This window comes from Oncorhynchus masou, chromosome 23 (assembly GCF_036934945.1).
Source record: "Oncorhynchus masou masou isolate Uvic2021 chromosome 23, UVic_Omas_1.1, whole genome shotgun sequence".
Taxonomy (NCBI): Eukaryota; Metazoa; Chordata; class Actinopteri; order Salmoniformes; family Salmonidae; genus Oncorhynchus; species Oncorhynchus masou.
In genome coordinates, this window is record NC_088234.1 from 54332986 (window position 1) to 54353612 (window position 20627).

The following is a 20627-nucleotide window of genomic DNA, read 5'->3' on the forward strand; positions in this document are numbered from 1 at the left end:
GTTTTAAGTTTTGTTGGACCTTTCTTAGCGGATGTACAATCATTGCGAATTGAATTATGGGGTGTTTAAGGCGAGAAGTGATCATAATTGTACACTCACAATCTTCATTAAAAACGAGGGCAGAGGGGCTTATGTTCCCTTGCTTAGCTATTCATTTGGACCGACGACCATATGGCCGCGGGGATTCCCCCAGGGCATAGGGCCGTTACTTTGAGTTTGAAGCGCAGCCCCTGTCATGCAGTGTTGTAGTACTTGATATCACATTTTAAGTCTCGGTCTTGTCTCGTTGGATACATTTGTACTCGTTCTTGACTCGGTCTCGGACAGTGAGGACTCGTCATTTTTTCCGAGACCAGCGGAGTAAAAAACAAAATGATCAGCTTCCATTTAGTCAGCCCATAAAACCCCTTCACCAGGTCAAATATATACACATACATTAATACCTGAACAGTCTTTATATCTAGATATGTTTGCGCAGTGGCGAGCCTATTGGAAGCCTAGGTCTTCAGTGTGTGACCGGTTATTAATACTGAAATAACAGCAACGGTAATACCAGCGTAGGAGTTCCATTTTGTAAAACACAAAGGGCCAGTGGTGTAGTGGATGCTACCCGGTATATACAATGTAGGCACTTTTTTCCCCCCATCGCTGGGAAATGTTTGGGCCAAATAGCTCGTGCTTGGCTCTGCCCACCTTGCTCGTTCTGCCCGCTATGACTCATTTGTTGTCTATCTTGGTTCAGTTATAAAAATCTTTGGTTTAATGGCAGATGCGTTCTATCTAGTTTCTGATGACCTAGCCAATGGCTGATTTAGCTAGCTAGATTTATCTCCCCAGAGACAACCAAAGACAAAATCCTGATTGGATATTTTTTTCTCTCTTCAGTGCTAACCCTTTCCTTTCCAACAAAAATTGAAGAGATTAAATCAGAACATATTTGAAAATAATAATATAATTAGAATTATTATTATTATTTTATAAATCCTTAGCCCTTCTCTGAATGGCATAGAAGGCCCTCATTGTTCCCCACTGTGTTGAGGTTAGTAATAATTTGTAGAGTGGCTCTATTTGCCCTCACCATTCCCCCCTATTTGCCCTTCACCATTCTGAATGTCTTAAGAATCCATATGTTCTTCTGAAATATGAACACAGATATACTGGGCATTGTGAACTCTTATTACAGTGACGATTTTACAAAATTACAATCATGGTCTTGAATTTGACTTTTTCTGGTCTCGGCTTTGACTCAGTCTCGCCTCCCTCCGGTCTTGGTCTTGACTCGATTTTCTCCGGTCTTGGTTTTGAATCTGTTCGCTTCAAGTAGTCTCGAACACAACACTGCTGTCATGTCTTCAGGTGCAACTATAACCCCACTACTTTGCCTACCACAGCCATGTTCAAACCACTCACATAATGGAACAATATTATTTCACATCAGTGTAACAAAACATTTCAAACATTGTCGGTATAAATCACCTTCAAGCAGTTGCTGACACTGACACATAAAACATTACAGAGCTGCGACTCATTTAGTTTAGGACACACTTTCCACTCTTAATATGTGACAGTGATTTCTGGGATTTCACAACAACATGGAGGTTTTTACACTTCATTCAGTTCTCTAAATGCTTTGCATTTGGTGTTTGCTGAAACTTGGCAGTTATTTCTGAGTATTGCTCAAGGTTTCTCCCTTTCCTCCCTACAAATGGTACAGAGCAGCTGGGATGCTGCTAGCAGATGTTTGCCATTACCTCGCCCTCCCCTCCCCGTTTTAGATTAGTAACACATGATGACACATCGTTTAGTTAAACTTCCAGAGAGAACTGCTACAGTGGTGGCTACAGACCTGCATTGTACAGAGCCTACCTTATGTTGGTGACACACTATAACACAGTGCCCTCTAGTGAGGTTTCAGTACCAACACTACTCTTCAACTTCTGGTTTATTGTTCCTAGGACTGCGAGAAACCCAGTCCACCCCAGAAGCCCCTGCCTGCAGACCCTCTGGGAAGGAGGGCTCGGGTGGGACGCAGCACCTCGGTGGTGGGGGTTCGCCTCCCTGGACCCATCCCTATCCCTATCCCCACCGTACCCAGACCCCTGCTCACCAATCCACAACTGAACAGGTCTGTGCTACGGTGGCCTGGCTGGCACAAAGTGTATAGGTTTATGAGGAGTGGTTATTTCTTCTTTTTTTTAAGTAATCTTTGCTCTGCATTTCATTCACTTGTGCTTTTTTCACTTTTCAGACCTGCACCCATACAATCCCTGAGACTGCCAAAGACTCATCATTTTGACCCCTGATCTCAAAGAAGATCTGATGGAATGGAAAAATGGAGCGCTCTATGGATGGAGACCCATATTTGCACTACAAGAATACCAGACCCTTGCAACTTTGAAAGTGTCTCAGAGTTTTAGGGAAAGGACGACTGACTTCAAACCTTGGTGCTGTACCTCTGCTTTTGTTGTCCTCGCTCAGGTACAAATGAACTATTTAATGTCTATATTTATTATTACTGTGTGCACAGTGCACTCTGGTAGACCCTATTGACAGTAGCATATTGACACTTGGAGCGCTGTTGGTGATTTTTATTTTATACCCCCAGCAAAATCAGAAGACCAGTTTGCCATATAATGGAGGGTATGTTTTTATATATACAGTTAAGGAGAGACATACTGAAAAATGTATTTTATTTTTATCCTGTGAAGTTCCGAGAATAATTGGAGAGAAACACAGATTGGGTTCAATTTAAAGGGAAACAGAGCACTGCATGGAACACTTTGAGAGTAACTTGTAACTCACTAAGCAGCAGTGTTAGGGACTGGGAATTTTTGTTCAGTTTATCATTAATAAGAAGTGCTTTTACAATCAAAGGCGTCCACTCACTTCATAATCAGAAATGGTGTTGACTGACATGTTGGACGTATCAATTGAGGTGTGTTTCGACTAATCCAATTCAGTGCAAAAGCAAGGGAATTGTTCAGAATGGACACGTACTTGAGAATTGACTGTTACGTGAACTTTGTATTCATACATGATCTTTATTCATATACAGTTGAAGTCAGAAGTTTACATACACTTCAGCCAAATACATTTAAACTCAGTTTTTCACAATTATTGACATTTAATCCTGGTAAAAATTTGCTGTCTTAGGTCAGTTAGGCTCACCACTTTATTTTAAGAATGTGAAATATCAGAATAATAGTAGAGAGAATGATTTAGTTCAGCTTTTATGTTTTTCATCACATTCCCAGTGGGTCAGAAGTTTACATACAGTCAATTAGTATTTGGTAGCATTGCCTTTAAATTGTTTAACTTGGGTCAAATGTTTCAGGTAGCCTTCAACAAGCTTCCCACAATAATTTGGATGAATTTTGGCCAATTCCTCCTGACAGAACTGGTGTTACTGAGTCAGGATTGTAGGCCCCTTGCTCACACATGCTTTTTCAGTTCTGCCCACAAATGTTCTATAGGATTGAGGTCAGGGCTTTGTGATGGCCACTCCAATACCTTGACTTTGTTGTCCTTAAGCCATTTTGCCACAACTTTGGAAGTATGATTGGCGTCATTGTCCATTTGGAAGACCCATTTGCGAACATGCTTTAACTTCCTGACTGATGTCTTGAGATGTTGCTTCAATATGTCCACATAATTTTCTTTCCTCATGATTCCATCTATTTTGTGAAGTGCACCAGTCCCTCCTGCAGCAAAGCACCCCCACAACATGATGCTGCCACCCCTGTGCTTCATGGTTGGGATGGTATTCTTCGGCGATGGTCATTATGTCCAAACAGTTCTATTTTTGCTTCATCAGACCAGAGGACATTTCTCTAAAAAGTATGATCTTTGTCCCCATGTGCAGTTGCAAACCGTAGTCTGGCTTTTTTATGGCGGTTTTGGAGCAGTGGCTTCTTCCTTGCTGAGCGGACTTTCAGGTTATGTCGATATAGGACTTGTTTTACTGTGGATATACAGTGGGGCAAAAAAGTATTTAGTCAGCCACCAATTGTGCATGTTCTCCCACTTAAAAAGATGAGAGAGGCCTGTGATTTTCATCATAGGTACACTTCAACTATGACAGACAAAATGAGAAAAAAAATCAAGAAAATCACATTGTAGGATTTTTAATGAATTTATTTACAAATTATGGTAGAAAATAAGTATTTGAATTATAAGTGAAATAATCTGTCTGTAAACAATTGTTGGAAAAACGACTTGCGTCATGCACAAAGTAGATGTCCTAACCGACTTGCCAAAACTTTAGTTTGTTAACAAGAAATTTGTGGAGTGGTTGAAAAATGAGTTTTAATGACTCCCAACATAAGTGTATGTAAACTTCTGACTTCAACTGTATACCCTAATATTTTAATTGGCAGGGTATTGGACCCAATTACAGAACTACCCCAAAGAACAGTATATCTAACCTTGTAATGTTTCTCCACTGGCAAACTTGAACACGTTTACTAATTGACAAATGGTGTTGGGCTCTTACATTCCCTTATTAGTTCATGTTAGGACCACAAACTTGGAAGGATATGCTGTATTCACCACTTCACTAAATAATCAACTCTCTTACACACAGCTTGGAGTATTTGCTGGCAGTTGTGCAATACGTAATGCTCCCAGCGGAGCAAAGAGTGTGATATGACCTGACCCTGCCGGATTTCAGAGAATTACAGCAACACCAAATAATGCAATATAACAGGGCTTGTGGAGGAGTGTGCTATATGAACTATCTTAACTCACTTGATGCTGTAGTGTCAGGATGACTTCAGTGTTGTGAACAGTCCAAACCCAACCTAGATGGTGTCTGATGTTTTATTCATTTCTGTGTTTTCAAAGTTCACTCAGACAAAAGTATGGCCAAGTGGTTTGGTTTATGAGGTAATTCCCAGTACTTGACATATTTATCACTATTCATTTGATATTGGAGCTTGGTGTCACACATTGGCATGCAAATCTCCTTTGAAGTTTTCAAGACTCCCTTTAAGTTTAATTTGTCCATTGAAGTATTACAGTCTATTACAGGACATACTCCCAATACCTGTACTGAGTGTTGAGTTTTTGTCCCTTTAAACTTGACCAACAATTTTTGGACTTTTAGATTTCCAGTACATTAAAATGTCCAAATGAAAGTAGAGACTGCTTGCATAATGTTTTGGTCACAATGTTTCATTAAACATAGCTTTGATGAATGCTGAGTAAGAGTGTTCCTCATACTGCTCAGTCCTCTGGCATGGCAGGGGGGGGGGGGGGGGCGTGTGAGAGCACGCTTTCCATATGCAGTTATGACCTCACTCTCATAACTACTCATAAGATTGTTTCAACAGGAGGGAACTTTTACACGTAAAAGCAGTCAGTACAGCAGTAAAACAGGGACACATGTGGTTGCATTATTGTAGGTGTAAAACAAAATATCAAACCTGGTCTGCAATGTAGTGGGTCATCACCAAAGTACTGGTGTGCTTTAGTTAAATGGATGCATATGTGTGTGTATGCATATGCAATGTACGTCTTGTCGCTCAATATTGTGGAATGCACTACTTACATTGGACTTGCATCAGAAGTTCATTGCATAGTTGCATTTACACTTTTAGTAAGCACTCTATGTGTTACAGTTTTACAGATGTAGATATACTGCTATCTGATGTCAGCATTTGTCCGTTTTGGAAGATCTTCAGGTCTGTTCATCTGTGTAAAAGTTGCTTTTTACAAATGTACTGTATTTTGGGGGGTATAACTATTACATTTTCAAATGACTAGCCATTGTACAGTTAGTGTAAATATAGTATCTTTGAGAAATCATGTTTCTTTTCTTTTATGCTTTATTTTTTACAAGAGCAGTTAGAGCCTAAATAAAGTGATGGTTTCTCCTGTTCAATAAAGTGATGGTTTCTCCTGTTCAATAAAACATGTGTGTTTTATTAAACTCCTCAAGGAATGCGGATTATGGTAAAAAACTCTGATTCTGGGACAGTTGGAGTACTTGAACATTGAGATTGCAGAGTCAAATGAGGTTTCTCTTATGCTGTTCATTTGATATATTTGCACTTATTTGCTGACTGTACAGGTGAATGTAGGCAGACGACTTAACACTAAACATTTTATTACAAATAATAATACATGACTAATTTGCACAGCAATGTGAAATCTCTGACTCCCTCTTGCAGGATGATGTTTAATCAGACACAGTGAGCTCCAAAAGTATTGGGACAGTGGCACATGTTTTGTTGTCTTGGCTCTGTACTCCAGCACTTTGGATTTTAAATGATACAATGAATATGAGGTTTCAGTGCAGACGGTAAGATTTAATTTGAGGGTATTTTCATCCATATTGTGTAAACCATTTAGAAATTACGGCACTTTTTCTACATAGTCCCCCCATTTTAGGAGACCAAAAGTATTGGGACATATTCACTTACAGTATATGTGTATTAAAGTCGTCAAAAGTTTAGTGGTTGGGGAAATATAACACACAATGACTTAATCAGGCTTGTGACTCAGCAAATGCATCCAACAAGTTTGTAGTTTGTTTTGGCTGTGTAAGGGCTATTTGACCAAGTAGGAGAGAGATTGTGCTGCATCAAATGACCTGGCCTCCACAATCAGCCGACCTCAACCCAATTGAGATGGTTTGGGATGAGTTGGACCGCAGAGTGAAGGAAAGCAGCCATAAGTGCTCAGCATATATGGGAACTCCTTCAAGACTGTTGAAAAAGCATTCCAGGTGAAGCTAGTTGAGAGAATGCCAAGAGTGTGCAAAGCTGTCATCAAGTCAAAGGGTGGTTACTTTGAAGAATTTCAAATATAAAATATATTTTGATTTGTTTAACACTTTTTTGGTTACAACATGATTCCATATGTGTTATTTCATAGTGTTGTCTTCACGACTATTATACAATATAGGAAATAGTAAAAATGCCTTTAAAAAAAAAAACTTGAATGAGTAGGTATGTCCAAACTTTTGACTGGTACTGTAAGTGAATTTTCCCTAGGTGCTGGAGTACAGAGCCAAAACAACAACAAATGTCACTGTCCCAATACGTTTGGTGCTCACTGTATCTGTACGGTATAGCGAAACCAAGTCAATCCTTTGGGTCTTGAGGGAATTCTTAATGGTTTATTATTTCATTCATCCTTAAAAATCGGTATACAGTATATGTATACATGTTTTTTGTTATACAAAACAAATATCCAGATAAAAATATAGGTTTAAGATACAGCACATACATACAATATGTTAATAAATAAACAACAGTAATAAAGCCATTAGAATAATAATGCTGTCCACCTTAGCCCTTTAATAATGGACTATACCATATGACTATACTCTTTAATAATGGACTATACCATCTCTGACTATACTCTTCCGTCCTTCTAATAAACTGATGATATTCTGGAGGGGGGAAAAATGGTAATCAGAATTTGCTCATATATTCACTATAACAGTAGCATACAACACAACAGTAATGGATATGGAGAAATACATTACCTCTCTTCCAAAGGCCTTTGCCATTTCAGCTGCACCTGACCCAAACTACAAACACAAAAATATCAGTAAATTCCAGAATAATTTCAATTGCTCTAACAGGAACTCAAAACCTGTTCACCTGATTTAAAATTCCTCACAATCAAATGTAGACTGCATTATCTACCAAGAGAATTCTCTTCGATTATAATCACAGCCGTATATATTCCCCCCCAAGCAGACACATCGATGGCTCTGAACAAACTTTATTTGACTCTTTGCAAACTGGAATCCATACATCCTGAGGCTGCATTCATTGTAGCTGGGGATTTTAACAAGGCTAATCTGAAAACAAGACTCCCTAAATTGTATCAGCATATCGATTGCGCCACCAGGGCTGGCAAAACCTTGGATCATTGTTATTCTAACATCCGCGACGCATATAAGGCCCTGCCCCGCCCTCCTTTCAGAAAAGCTGAACACGACTCCATTTTGCTGATCCCTGCCTACAGACAGAAACTAAAACAAGAAGCTCCCTCGCTGAGGTCTGTCCAACGCTGGTCCAACCAAGCTGATTCCACACTCCAAGACTGCTTCCATCATGTGGACTGGGACATGTTTCGTATTGCGTCCGACGATAACATTGACGAATACGCTGATTCGGTGTGCGAGTTCATTAGAACGTGCGTTGAAGACGTCGTTCCCATAGCAACGATTAAAACATTCCCTAACCAGAAACCGTGGATTGATGGCAGCATTCGCGTGAAACTGAAAGCGCGAACCACTGCTTTTAATCAGGGCAAGGTGACTGGTAACATGACTGAATACAAACAGTGCAGCTATTCCCTCCGCAAGGCTATCAAACAAGCTAAGCGTCAGTATAGAGACAAAGTAGAATCTCAATTCAACAGCTCAGACACAAGAGGTATGTGGCAGGGTCTACAGTCAATCACGGACTACAAGAAGAAATCCAGCCCAGTCACGGACCAGGATGTCTTGCTCCCAGGCAGACTAAATAACTTTTTTGCCCGCTTTGAGGACAATACAGTGCCACTGACACGGCCTGCAACATGCGGTCTCTCCTTCACTGCAGCCGAGGTGAGTAAAACATTTAAACGTGTTAACCCTCGCAAGGCTGCAGGCCCAGATGGCATCCCCAGCCGCGCCCTCAGAGCATGCGCAGACCAGCTGGCTGGTGTGTTTACGGACATATTCAATCAATCCCTATACCAGTCTGCTGTTCCCACATGCTTCAAGAGGGCCACCATTGTTCCTGTTCCCAAGAAAGCTAAGGTAATTGAGCTGAACGACTACCGCCCCGTAGCACTCACTTCCGTCATCATGAAGTGCTTTGAGAGACTAGTCAAGGACCATATCACCTCCACCCTACCTGACACCCTAGACCCACTCCAATTTGCTTACCGCCCAAATAGGTCCACAGACGACGCAATCTCAACCACACTGCACACTGCCCTAACCCATCTGGACAAGAGGAATACCTATGTGAGAATGCTGTTCATCGACTACAGCTCGGCATTTAACACCATAGTACCCTCCAAGCTCGTCATCAAGCTCGAGACCCTGGGTCTCGGCCCCGCCCTGTGCAACTGGGTACTGGACTTCCTGACGGGCCGCCCCCAGGTGGTGAGGGTAGGCAACAACATCTCCACCCCGCTGATCCTCAACACTGGGGCCCCACAAGGGTGCGTTCTGAGCCCTCTCCTGTACTCCCTGTTCACCCACGACTGCGCGGCCACGCACGCCTCCAACTCAATCATCAAGTTTGCGGACGACACAACAGTGGTAGGCTTGATTACCAACAACGACGAGACGGCCTACAGGGAGGGGGTGAGGTCCCTCGGAGTGTGGTGTCAGGACAATAACCTCACACTCAACGTCAACAAAACGAAGGAGATGATTGTGGACTTCAGGAAACAGCAGAGGGAACACCCCCCTATCCACATTGATGGAAAAGTAGTGGAGAGGGTAGTAAGTTTTAAGTTCCTCGGCATACACATCACAGACAAACTGAATTGGTCCACTCACACAGACAGCATCGTGAAGAATGCGCAGCAGCGCCTCTTCAACCTCAGGAGGCTGAAGAAATTTGGCTTGTCACCAAAAGCACTCACAAAGAGTGCATCCTGGCAGGCTGTATCACCGCCTGGTACGGCAACTGCTCCACCCACAACCGTAAGGCTCTCCAGAGGGTAGAGAGGTCTGCACAACGCATCACCGGGGGCAAACTACCTGCCCTCCAGGACACCTACACCACCCGATGTTACAGGAAGGCCATAAAGATCATCAAGGACAACACCCACCCGAGCCACTGCATGTTCACCTCGCTATCATCCAGAAGGCGAGGTCAGTACAGGTGCATCAAAGCTGGGACCGAGAGACTGAAAAACAGCTTCTATCTCAAGGCCATCAGACTGTTAAACAGCAACCACTAACATTGAGTGGCTGCTGTCAACACACTGACTCAACTCCAGCCACTTTAATAATGGGAATTGATGGGAAATGATGTAAAATATATCACTAGCCACTTTAAACAATGCTACCTAATATAATGTTTACATACCCTACATTATTCATCTCATATGTATACGTATATACTGTACTCTATATCATCTACTGCATCCTTATGTAATACATGTATCACTAGCCACTTTAACTATGCCACTTTGTTTACATACTCATCTCATATGTATATACTGTACTCGATACCATCTACTGTATCTTGCCTATGCAGCTCTGCACCATCACTCATTCATATCTTTATGTACATATTCTTTATCCCCTTACACTGTGTATAAGAAATTCGTTTTGGAATTGTTAGTTAGATTACTTGTTGGTTATTACTGCATTGTCGGAACTAGAAGCACAAGCATTTCGCTACACTCGCATTAACATCTGCTAACCATGTGTATGTGACAAATAAAATTTGATTTGATTTTGATTGCAACAGAGCCCATGCTGTAAGTTGTCATTACCTCGTTCTTCACATCGTGGTCGGCCCCACTGTCCAACAACAGCTGCACTAGCTCCTCATGGTTGTTCAACACTGCCACCTAGCAGACACACTCGTTATACTGACTGCTTGCCTTGTCCTCTATCAACTTTCCTGTCCCATGTCCTATTTCCTAAGGGGTCTCGCTGAGTTTGCACCATGAGTGGCACAACAAAGGTTTGTGAAGAGTGTGAAGTGTACCATAAGTGGTGTCTTGCCATCCTTGTCCCTGGTGTTGACATCAGCCCCGGCTCTGATGAGGAGAGAGGCCACCGCTGGGTTCCCACTGACCGCTGACACCCTCATCAGAGGAGTCCAGTGGGACACGGTGTCCCTAACGTCCAACTGAGACAACAATCAACATGCATTTTAGCCTCAAAATTAGAACTCTTTCACTTCCTTTAGTCTTTGATAATGAAACTAAGGCTCTGGATAAAAGTAGTGCACTTTAGTGGAGTATCGCAGTGCTAGAGGCCTCACTACAGATCCGGGTTCGATCCCGGGCTGTGTTGCAGCCGGCCGCGACCGGGAGACTCTTGGGTGGCGCACAATTGGCCCAGCATCGTCCGGGTTAGGGCGTGGGTTTGGCCGCCTGGGATGTCCTTGTCCCATCGCGCTCTAGTGCCTCCTGTGGGGAGTCGGGCACATGCACGCTGACACGGTAGCCAGTTGTACGGTGATTCCTCCGACACATTGGTGCGGCTGGCCTCGCAAGAAGCAGTGTGGCTTGGCAGGGTCGTGTTTCTGAGGACGCATGCCTCTCTTACAAGACTGTAACTACCAATTGGATATCACGAAATGGGTAAAAAGTTTTCTCTTTTTTTTAGTAGTGCACTTTACATGTACAGTAGGGAATAAAGTGCAATTTCAGACATGGCCAGCTTATAAAGCTCATAAATGCTGACACCAGTCTTACCTCACAGCCATCCTGGATCATGTAGGCTATGACAGCAAGGTGTCCTCCGTCAGCTGCCCAGTGGAGGGGGGTACAGCCCCCCATGTCCTGGGACTGCCACGTGGCCCCAAATCTCCTCAGGTACTTCACTATGTCCAGGTGGCCAAAGAAACATGCCAGCATCAGACTGACATAGACACAGTAAATGGTCAATCACAAACGTATTGTTCATTTACCCACAACGTTTGTATTGTAAATGTGAGCAAATACACTAGAAGTCTATATGCAAAGGCAAGGTACATAATACTGTATGTGTTTGCACACCTGTCTTTCCCACTACCGTTCTTCATATTCACGTCTGCACCGTGTTCTACCAATTTGTGAACCAGTCTGAAAAAGATCCAAGTTCATAGAAAAGGTTTCAAGCATAATGGTGTCATTATTCCATTACCAGGAGAGCTTGGTGAGCAAGACTCGCCCTGTAAGGTTTTACCTGGCAAAGCCTTTCTGTGCAGCCACCATGAGAGGAGTGAAACCGTGTTTGTCATTGACGTTCACACTGACTGTCCTGGAGAAAAATAAAGCATGACATTAACCATAAGAGTATCTCAAAATTCTATCCTATAGTACATCTGCTCATTGCTCACCCAGACTCCAACACTCTGGTCATGTCCTCCTCATCATTCATGTTGACAGCACGGTGGAGGTTCTTCCCACTCATAGGCTCACCTGGATGACATTATATAGGTGTCAAAGAACATAAACGCATATAATTTTGATAAAGCAGATATGCCAACTGAAAGAGTGCTGTGTACAGTATACTCACGTGTGGTAGAGACCGACACAGCCGGGCTGTAGAGGGACTCCCCAGTTGGTCTTGTGATTCTCAGTCTGTACTTATAGGACGTGCTGGGCTCCAAACTTTCTACAGTGTGGTGACTGCTGTACCCACTGTTGGTGAGCCAAAAGCACAGTTAAAGCCTACTCTTAGATTATGTTAATTAGAATTAGATATTATTCTAGGCCCATAGGATGTAATCTATGAATAGCTTATACTCACACATAGATAGTCCCGTATGTGTGTGATTTGGGGTCCATCTCTTCTACAGAGAAGCGGGTCCATTTCTCTGGTGAGCCTGTCCGTGGTTCATTCTCCTCTGTCTCCCAGCTTAGGTCAATGCTATGGTGACTGACTTTACCAATGACAGGAGGAGTCGGTGCCTTGAATGGTTTATGGCTGCCTAAAGAACAGCACAGACATTGAAAGGGATACGGTGGGGAGAGTTGGCCTTAATCTTAACACATTTTACAGGCGAGCTATATATTACAGTACAGAGGGTTGCATGTCTGGCCATGGACACATGATGGCACTACTAGCTGTAAATTACACAAAACAGAAAACTTTCTGGGACTTAGTTTTACCCGTTTTAGCAGACTGTGAACCAGTGAATGATTTGCCGAATTAGTGAAGGTTAGATCCAGCTTGCTGCAACTTTAAGATGTAAAGTTAGCTAAACTACTAACGCGTTACAGTATAGTATAGCTACTAAATTAGCACTAGCTAACTAAAGCCAGCTCTATAAAACTTCACGTTAGCTAGCTAAACTTGCTGTAGTTTGCAATCTTGAATTTCTGAAAACAGTCTTTGATTCAAGACTAAAATTGACATACCTGGATTTGTCATTGTCACAGAAAGCAGTTATCTTGTTGATGGCATTTTGTGGTTGCTATGGGAACCACAGGTGGCATGTGCGGGAAAATAAATAAATCATTAATAATTAATGAATCAATTAATGTGGCATGTGCGGAAAAACCTGATGTGCAAAAATCCTTAGAACTGTTGGACAACCCGGTGTTTTTAATCTAGGTTGAAAATATTTAACGTTATATTTTCAACCTAGTTAGTGATGTATATTTTGCAGTATTCATCTCATTCTATATGTTTGCAACATTGTTGCAAATGCATAACGGTTCAGCTGAGCACACTCCTCCACACAGACCATGTTCTCTATTTTTGTCCTTTCAAACTATTGTTCGCTATTCTACTATGCTTTGGCCTGTCCCATCATGGCCTCATCTGTTGGGACTCTTCGGGATTAAATGGCCACATGACCAATCCATCCTTCACTGTGTCGCCGGAGCACGTTTAATTATTCAGGCTCCCCAGCTTTGAGCAGGGCAGAGGCATTCGAAGCTATTTTATTTAGCTTGAACAACCTACTTTTAAATTATATAAAATCACTAAACATTCTTCAAATTCATTTTTGAGGCTGTTTCTCAACCATGGCGCAGGGCATAACAACCGGAGAGAAGTATTGGGAGGATAGAGTAGCCTTCGAAACAGAAGGAGCAGGTCAAGAACATGTGGAATATGATGATGTTTTGGAGTTTAATACATTTGACGGACTACCCTACTCCTCTCGATATTACACATTACTGAAGGAAAGGATGGCTCTACCAGTTTGGAAAGCCAAGTGTGATTTCATGGACAAACTGGCCAACAAGCAGTTTGTTATTGTCTCTGGCACTGCAAAAACTGGGAGAAGCTGTCAGGTGAGTTGATTACTCTCTCTTCTGACAATAACTAGGTTTTATCTAACGATACACTGAGTATAGAAAACATTAAGAACACCTGCTCTTTCCATGACATAAACTGACCAGGTGAATCCAGTTGAAAGCTATGATCCCTTATTGATATCACTGTTAAATCCACTTCAATTAGTGTAGATGAAGGGGAGGAGACAAGTTAAAGAACGATTTTTAAGCCTTGAGACATTTGAGATATGGATTGTCTATGTGTGCCATTCAGAGGGTGAACGGGCAATTCAAAAATTGTGTCTTTGAAAGGGGTATGGTAGTAGGTGCCAGGCGCACTGGTTTGTATAAAGAACTGCAACGCTGCTGGGTTTTTCACACTCAACATTTTTTCTTATGTATCAAGAATGGTCCACCAGCCAAAGAACATCCAACTGTGGGAAGCATTGGAGTCGACATGGGCCAGTTAGCATCCCAGTGGAATGCTTTCGACACCTTGTAGAGTCCATCCTCCAACGAATTGGCTGATCTGAGGGCAAAAGAGTGGGGGTGTATCTAATATTTGGTAGACTCAAGTGTATATTTGTAATGCATAATGACTATGGGTTGCTTCCCAAAAATCGCTCCTTTCTCACAAATTGTGCACTTGTTCAATTCCCTTCATGTATTTGAAAGAAAATAACTAGTATAAGGGATATGTGTATTGTGGAATCTCCCTCTAGTCTAGACCATGTCTATACTAATCCAATGTTTTTACATGTGTGAGAAGTACTGAACCAATGCACACTTCAGGAAAAAATAAAGATTGTCCAACTGGTAAGTGAAATGAGGGGTTTAATGAATGCTCTCATTATGACTGAAGGATGTGAGTAGAGAAAGAAGAATCTGTTTTGACAGTGTTTCATGTTCTTATCTTTCTCCCTGTGGCATGCTCAGATCCCCCAGTGGTGTGCAGAGTTCTGCCTTTCTGTCCAGTACCAGAATGGCATGGTGGTGTGCACCCAGGACCACAGGCAACATACAGTGGATCTGGCCCTGCGTGTCGCTGATGAGATGGATGTCAACATCGGCCATGAAGTGGGCTACAGCATCCCTCTAGAGACATGCTGCTCTGGTGACACTGTTCTCAGGTCTGTAAACACTATTTCACACACTGCTCAAACACTATTTCACACACACAGACACACACTCTTTCTCAAACACACATCACCCCCCTCTTTCCAGTTTTTATTTTTAAAGAAGTGAACATAAGAGTTGAGGGGCCTCTTTTCAGAGGCTCCATTGCAGCTTCCCAGCTCTAACTCTGACCATATGCCACGCTCCCACATCTCTCACTGCCATAAGCCAGCCGAGGAACAAAAACACAGGACAAGCTAGAAAATAGGCAGCCGCGGAGACCTAATGAATCCACTGACCAGACTAATTACTAGAGTAAATGACACTAGCACAAATCAGCTTCATTAAGGACCCTTTCAGTAGGGCGGCTAATTCATCCTGTTGTCTTACACCTGTTGGCTGTAATTTGCTATTAGTGCACTAGAATTGATTGCTTTTACGTTTTTGTAAGAGTCTTCCCTTCTTCACCACCCCAGGTACTGCACTAGCGACATGCTGCTCAGAGAGATGATGTCAGACCCCATGCTGGAGCACTACGGTGTCATCGTCATTGACCAGGCCCATGAGAGGACGGTCAGTACAGACGTTCTGCTGGGCCTGCTCACAGACATCGCCCTGCAGAGGCCCGAGCTCCGTGTGGTGCTCCTCACAGCTACACACCCAGGACCCAAACTACTGGGCCACTACAGGAATGTCCCACTGATCCAGCTGGAGGGCGTGTGTTCAGCGGAGGCGGTGTATACTGGTACCAGCCACAAGGACTACTTCTGCTCTGCCCTGCGACTGGTTCTGGAGATACACCACTCCCAAGAGGAAGGGGACATAGTCGTGTTTCTGGCCACAACTCAAGTAAGATCTGCTTAAAATGTAATATCCTAGTCTACAGTCTGGGAATGTAGGAGAAGCCATACCATGACAACTGTTGCTTGGAGAAAAGCTTTTCCCAACCTTCTTTCCTCTTGTGTTTTCCCTATCTCAGGAGATAGATCTTGCCCGCGATATCCTCCATCGCGAGGAGGTCAATACATCTCCACATCTAGGGGAACTTCTTCCTATCTCGGTGCACCCTGGGCTGGGTGGGACTCTGCCCATGCCAAGTGAAGAGGACGGCCGGTGCAGAAGAGTCTTCCTCACCTCCAGTCCAAACGAAGACCTCTTTTGGGCTGTTCACAAGCTGAACTTTGTCATCGATGCCGGTGTCCAGAAAAGAAATGTGAGTAACATATTGACGAATAGTTATTTTAAGAGAAGCTTTTTAGTAACTACAATGTAATAAATTATAGTTAGTGGTGGTTTATTTAAATGAATGAATGTCTGTCTTTCCTCATTTTCTAGGTTTATAACCCTAGGATCAGGGCGAACTCAGTCGCCATTCAACCTATCAGTAGGAGTCAAGCAGAGAGCCGCAAACAGCTTGTAGGAACAACAGGTATGACGAAGACTGAAATCAGTATCAGTATTACAGTCTGGAGAGTTGTGTTCTTGCAAAGCTGAGCGCATCACTTCCCGCAGGGAAGAGTTTCTGTCTGTACCCAGAGGACACACCCCTACCCAGCGAGACACGCCCTCACATCCTGGAGTCTGACATCACGTCCACCGTGCTCTTCCTGAAGAGGATGGACATCGGTGGCCTGGGCCGCTGTGACTTCATCGACAGGCCAGGTACGGCGAAACAGGCTGAACAAGTACAGGGTCTTTCTTCAGCATTACATTTAATGTATCTACAGTACCAATGTGACAGGACAGCTAAATGTATACATACAGAATGGAGTGATACATCAGTACAATGAAATTACATCCATAATGCAATAATATCCCTTGATTGGTTGGGTTGACATAACAACAGTGTTGTTTTGTATGTAGGGTTTTGAGCGCCATGCATCCTGTAGAGACATTTTGGGTTGAGCTCAGTTAGTTCGTTTGGCCTGTGTGGTATTGTGTTCCATTGGAGGGTGGTGAGCCGTGCGTAAGCTAAACTGACAAGCCTTGTTCTACCGGCATTGTTTTCAGAGTTGACCTGCTTCTGTGAGATCTGTCTCCCTGGGCCTAGTGATGCAGCAGAGGCCATGGAGTGCTAACACTCATTAGAGATAAGAGCTTAGCCAAGCTCTCTCTCTGTGTGTGTGTGTGTGTGTGTGTGTGTGTGTGTGTGTGTGTGTGTGTGTGTGTGTGTGTGTGTGTGTGTGTGTGTGTGTGTGTGTGTGTGTGTGTGTGTGTGTGTGTGTGTGTGTGTGTGTGTGTGTGTGTGTGTGTGTCTCTCTCTCTAAGCCCTGCCAAGCACTACAGCTTAATGGTGTGCAGCAGGGCAATGTGGGCATTCCACTATAAGCCCCATGATTGGATGACATTTAGATTGAAAGTGTGTGCTAAATTGGTGTGTGATGTTATTATTATAATGTTGTTGCTGTTGTGATGCTGTTTCGCAGGATTAGACTATTACCATAATGACCATAACGTGACCGTACATTTGAGATGCTTATTGCCCTGTATACTCTAGTTGTATTGTTGAAAACATTGTCACGTCCAGAAGTGGCAGTGTAAAGCAAAGCTTCTCAGAACATTTATTTTGCACAGTGATTCACATCCGATATAAGGATATTGAGGATTAAGATTACAATCAATTTAGCCTGCTGTTGTACAGCCTTACCAAATAATCTGTTTTACAAGATTGTAAACAAACAGTTTACAGATGATTATCTTTATGAAGTCAGATACTTCACAGTTCTGTCATGCACCGTTTAGATTCATATCCACGGTTGTGTTATTTCCACCAGATCCTGAAGGTCTGATGCAGGCTTTAGAGGAACTGGACTACCTAGCAGCCCTTGATGACGATGGGAACCTGTCAGAGATCGGCATCATCATGTCTGAATTTCCCCTGGAGCCCCAGATGGCCAAGACACTACTTGCCTCCTGCGAGTTTGACTGTGTCAGCGAGGTGACCACCATCGCCGCCATGCTGGCAGGTATGTGGGACTTCAACTTGTGCTCTGTGTTCTGTATACCACATTAAATAGTAATGTTACCATACACACCACCACGCTGTCGTCATACTGGCACACTTGCTGACCTCATACAAAGTGAAGTCATGTCAAACCTCACATATACTTCAGTGTACAATATTGATGCACTAACCCCTTCTATCATGCTGCCCCTCTCTTAGCACCAAGCTGCTACCTGGTCCCCTCAATGGAGTTAAGGCTAGAGGCCTCTCAGTGTCACCTTAAGTTCCAGCACCCAGAAGGAGATCACTTCACCCTAATCAACATCTACAAGGCTTTCAAACAGAACGGGCAGGAGCCCTGTGAGTTCACATAGGCCTACCTTTAGCCACAAACAGCTTGAAGAAAACTAGGTTAAAATTGGCCATAGACTTGTCATTGATTGATGCTTGTAATGTACATTATTCAAACCTTAAATTCCTCTCTGGTTTGGCGTGTTCCAGTTGTCAGTGTGGAGAAGTGGTGTCAGGACTACTTCCTGAGTCTGTCTGCCCTGCAGACGGCTGATGCTATCCACTCTGAGCTGACTGACATCCTGAGGAGGATAGAGCTGCCTGTCTCCATGCCTTCCTTTGGTTCCAAGGGAAACATAATCAACATCAAGAGAGCGCTGTTAGCCGGCTTCTTCATGCAGGTAATATGGCTTCTACCTTCTAGCATTAGATATCTATTGAAAACTGCTAATACTATGACACTTGAAAAGGTACAATCTACCATTTACTTGGAGTGATTATATAAGACAGATACTGTACTGTTATGACTTTCAGGTGGCGAGGGATGTGGACTCATCAGGGAATTATTTCATGTTGACGCACAAACACGTGGCCCAGATTCACCCTCTCTCTGCCTACGGCACCAAGACGCCCAAACTGGGCCTGCCAGAGTGGGTCCTCTTCCATGAGTACACCTTCTCAGAGGACAACTGCATTCGCACCGTGTCCCACATATCACCAGAGGAGTAAGTAGACTAGGTCTGCAGATCTGAAGTAACCATTTGTGAAAGATAAACATCAATAAAACATAATATATAAAAATATAGTATATCAAAGATAATATCCAAAAAAGAATATGCTATAATCATGTGTAGATTCAAATAGATAATATATATTCACTTCAGGGAGAGACAAGAGTTCCCAGAAACTGCTTTCCATTTTGGCCCAGGCACATTATAGTCAGATTGTAATTGGAAAGGGTCTTCTTAATCCTGTCCTTAAAAAGGGATTATGGATAGCACAGCTACAGTACAGTTGTCTATGATAATCTCAAACTCATTCAATTCCCACTTAGGTTGCTCTCCGTAATTGCAGGTGACCCAATGTTCCTGTGCTATGTTAAATGTGCACTTCAAGTGCAAGTGAATAAGATAACTGTGTGAAATCCGAATGGAAATCCAATTCACAAATGATTCCCACTCCCTCCCTCCTTCCAGGTTCATTCAGATGACTCCACAGTACTTCTTCTTTAACCTGCCTCCCAGTGAAAGCAAGGACATCCTCCAGAACATCTTAGACAAGGGAGCTGAACACTACAAAGCAAAGAAGATTAAAAAGAGCCCCAGCCTAGACAGCATACCAGAAGTCACAGCTAGTTGTGTCATACAGTGATTGTGAATGCCTTGGATGGGGATCTCTGTCGAGGCAGAAACGCCCTACTCATTCCCTGGTACATTATATGATCATGCTCACCAGTGTTACCTTTGTCATCTCACCAGTGTTACTTTTGCGTCATTGAAACTTAGAATCATGTCAAAATGTCAGGTTATAAAAATTCATATAATTCCATTTGTTAATCACTTGCATTTATATATAGGAAAAAAACTGACTGTCCAGATTTCCAATGTGTTTGTTTTAGTGATATTTATAGACAGTCCATGTACCTGTATGTGTGTTATTTTTTGGAACTTGCACTTTAATAATAAATACACCTCTAAAAATGGATGTTTGTGGAGTGCTCAACCTGAATGCACAACTAGTAAAACAAAAACAAAAAGCCTATTTTGGGTAGTCCAAAAGCTGGGTGGTTCGAGCCATGAATGCTGATTGGCTGACAACCATGGTCATGTATACCACAGGTATGACAAAAGTTATTTTTACTGCTCTATTTACATTGGTAAGCAATGTATATTAGCAATAAGACACCTCAGGGGTTTGTGCTATATGACCAATATACCTCGGCTAAGGGCTGTGTCCAGGCACTCCGCATTGTGTTGTGCTTAAGAACAGCCCTTAGCCATGGTACATTGGCCATATACACCACACCCCCTCGGGCCTTATTGCTTAAATATAAAACACAGCTTAAAACAAGGGTGCATTCTTCGTACTTTTCCCTTACTCGCCACTGCTTTTTAACCACCTGTCCCTTTTTCTTAAATTCCTCTAGTCAGTCACAGTCACAGACAGATTAGAGGTACAGGGCATTACAGGGAGACAATTTGAGTTGTTGAGCCATTTGCTGTAGAGAGTGAAGAGAGAATGGGTGTGGTTGACCCAATTCAGTGACAGGGCATTACATTATTGTAGCTACATGAGGCATTACAGCACCATGTGACCTCTTTAGTCCTGCAGACACACTTACAGGCTCAAGCCAAGATCCACAGACAGA

The 20627-nt window shown here is 42.9% G+C and overlaps 3 protein-coding genes across 4 annotated transcripts in view; 2 read left to right on the forward strand and 1 right to left on the reverse strand.

Annotated features, from left to right (window-relative positions):
* The window catches only part of LOC135511054 (disintegrin and metalloproteinase domain-containing protein 12-like), a 155140-nt gene extending 149900 nt beyond the window's left edge, over positions 1–5240 (forward strand). For both annotated transcript variants that reach the window (XM_064932538.1, XM_064932539.1), the window contains exons 22-23: positions 1956–2125; positions 2249–5240. In XM_064932538.1, coding sequence (XP_064788610.1) covers positions 1956–2125; positions 2249–2303 — 225 coding nt within the window. In that variant the 3' untranslated portion in view covers positions 2304–5240. The remainder of the gene's footprint in view (positions 1–1955; positions 2126–2248) is intronic.
* Positions 5241–7333: 2093 nt separating this feature from the next.
* fank1 (fibronectin type III and ankyrin repeat domains 1) lies at positions 7334–13057 on the reverse strand. The gene is made up of 11 exons (XM_064930908.1): positions 13045–13057; positions 12434–12614; positions 12200–12324; positions 12021–12102; positions 11867–11941; positions 11698–11763; positions 11395–11560; positions 10680–10823; positions 10462–10539; positions 7493–7537; positions 7334–7396 (listed from the first exon to the last, which is right to left on the reverse strand). The coding sequence occupies exons 1-11, from the start codon at positions 13055–13057 to the stop codon at positions 7334–7336; spliced, it is 1038 nt and encodes a 345-aa protein (XP_064786980.1).
* A 599-nt stretch (positions 13058–13656) lies between these two features.
* On the forward strand, positions 13657–19630 carry LOC135510031 (putative pre-mRNA-splicing factor ATP-dependent RNA helicase DHX32). The gene is made up of 11 exons (XM_064930832.1): positions 13657–13926; positions 14845–15038; positions 15501–15873; positions 16004–16237; positions 16360–16453; positions 16537–16686; positions 17799–17990; positions 18188–18328; positions 18470–18660; positions 18794–18984; positions 19456–19630. Exons 1-11 carry the CDS (start codon positions 13657–13659, stop codon positions 19628–19630), a joined length of 2205 nt encoding a protein of 734 aa, XP_064786904.1.
* The last annotated feature ends 997 nt before the right edge of the window (positions 19631–20627 follow it).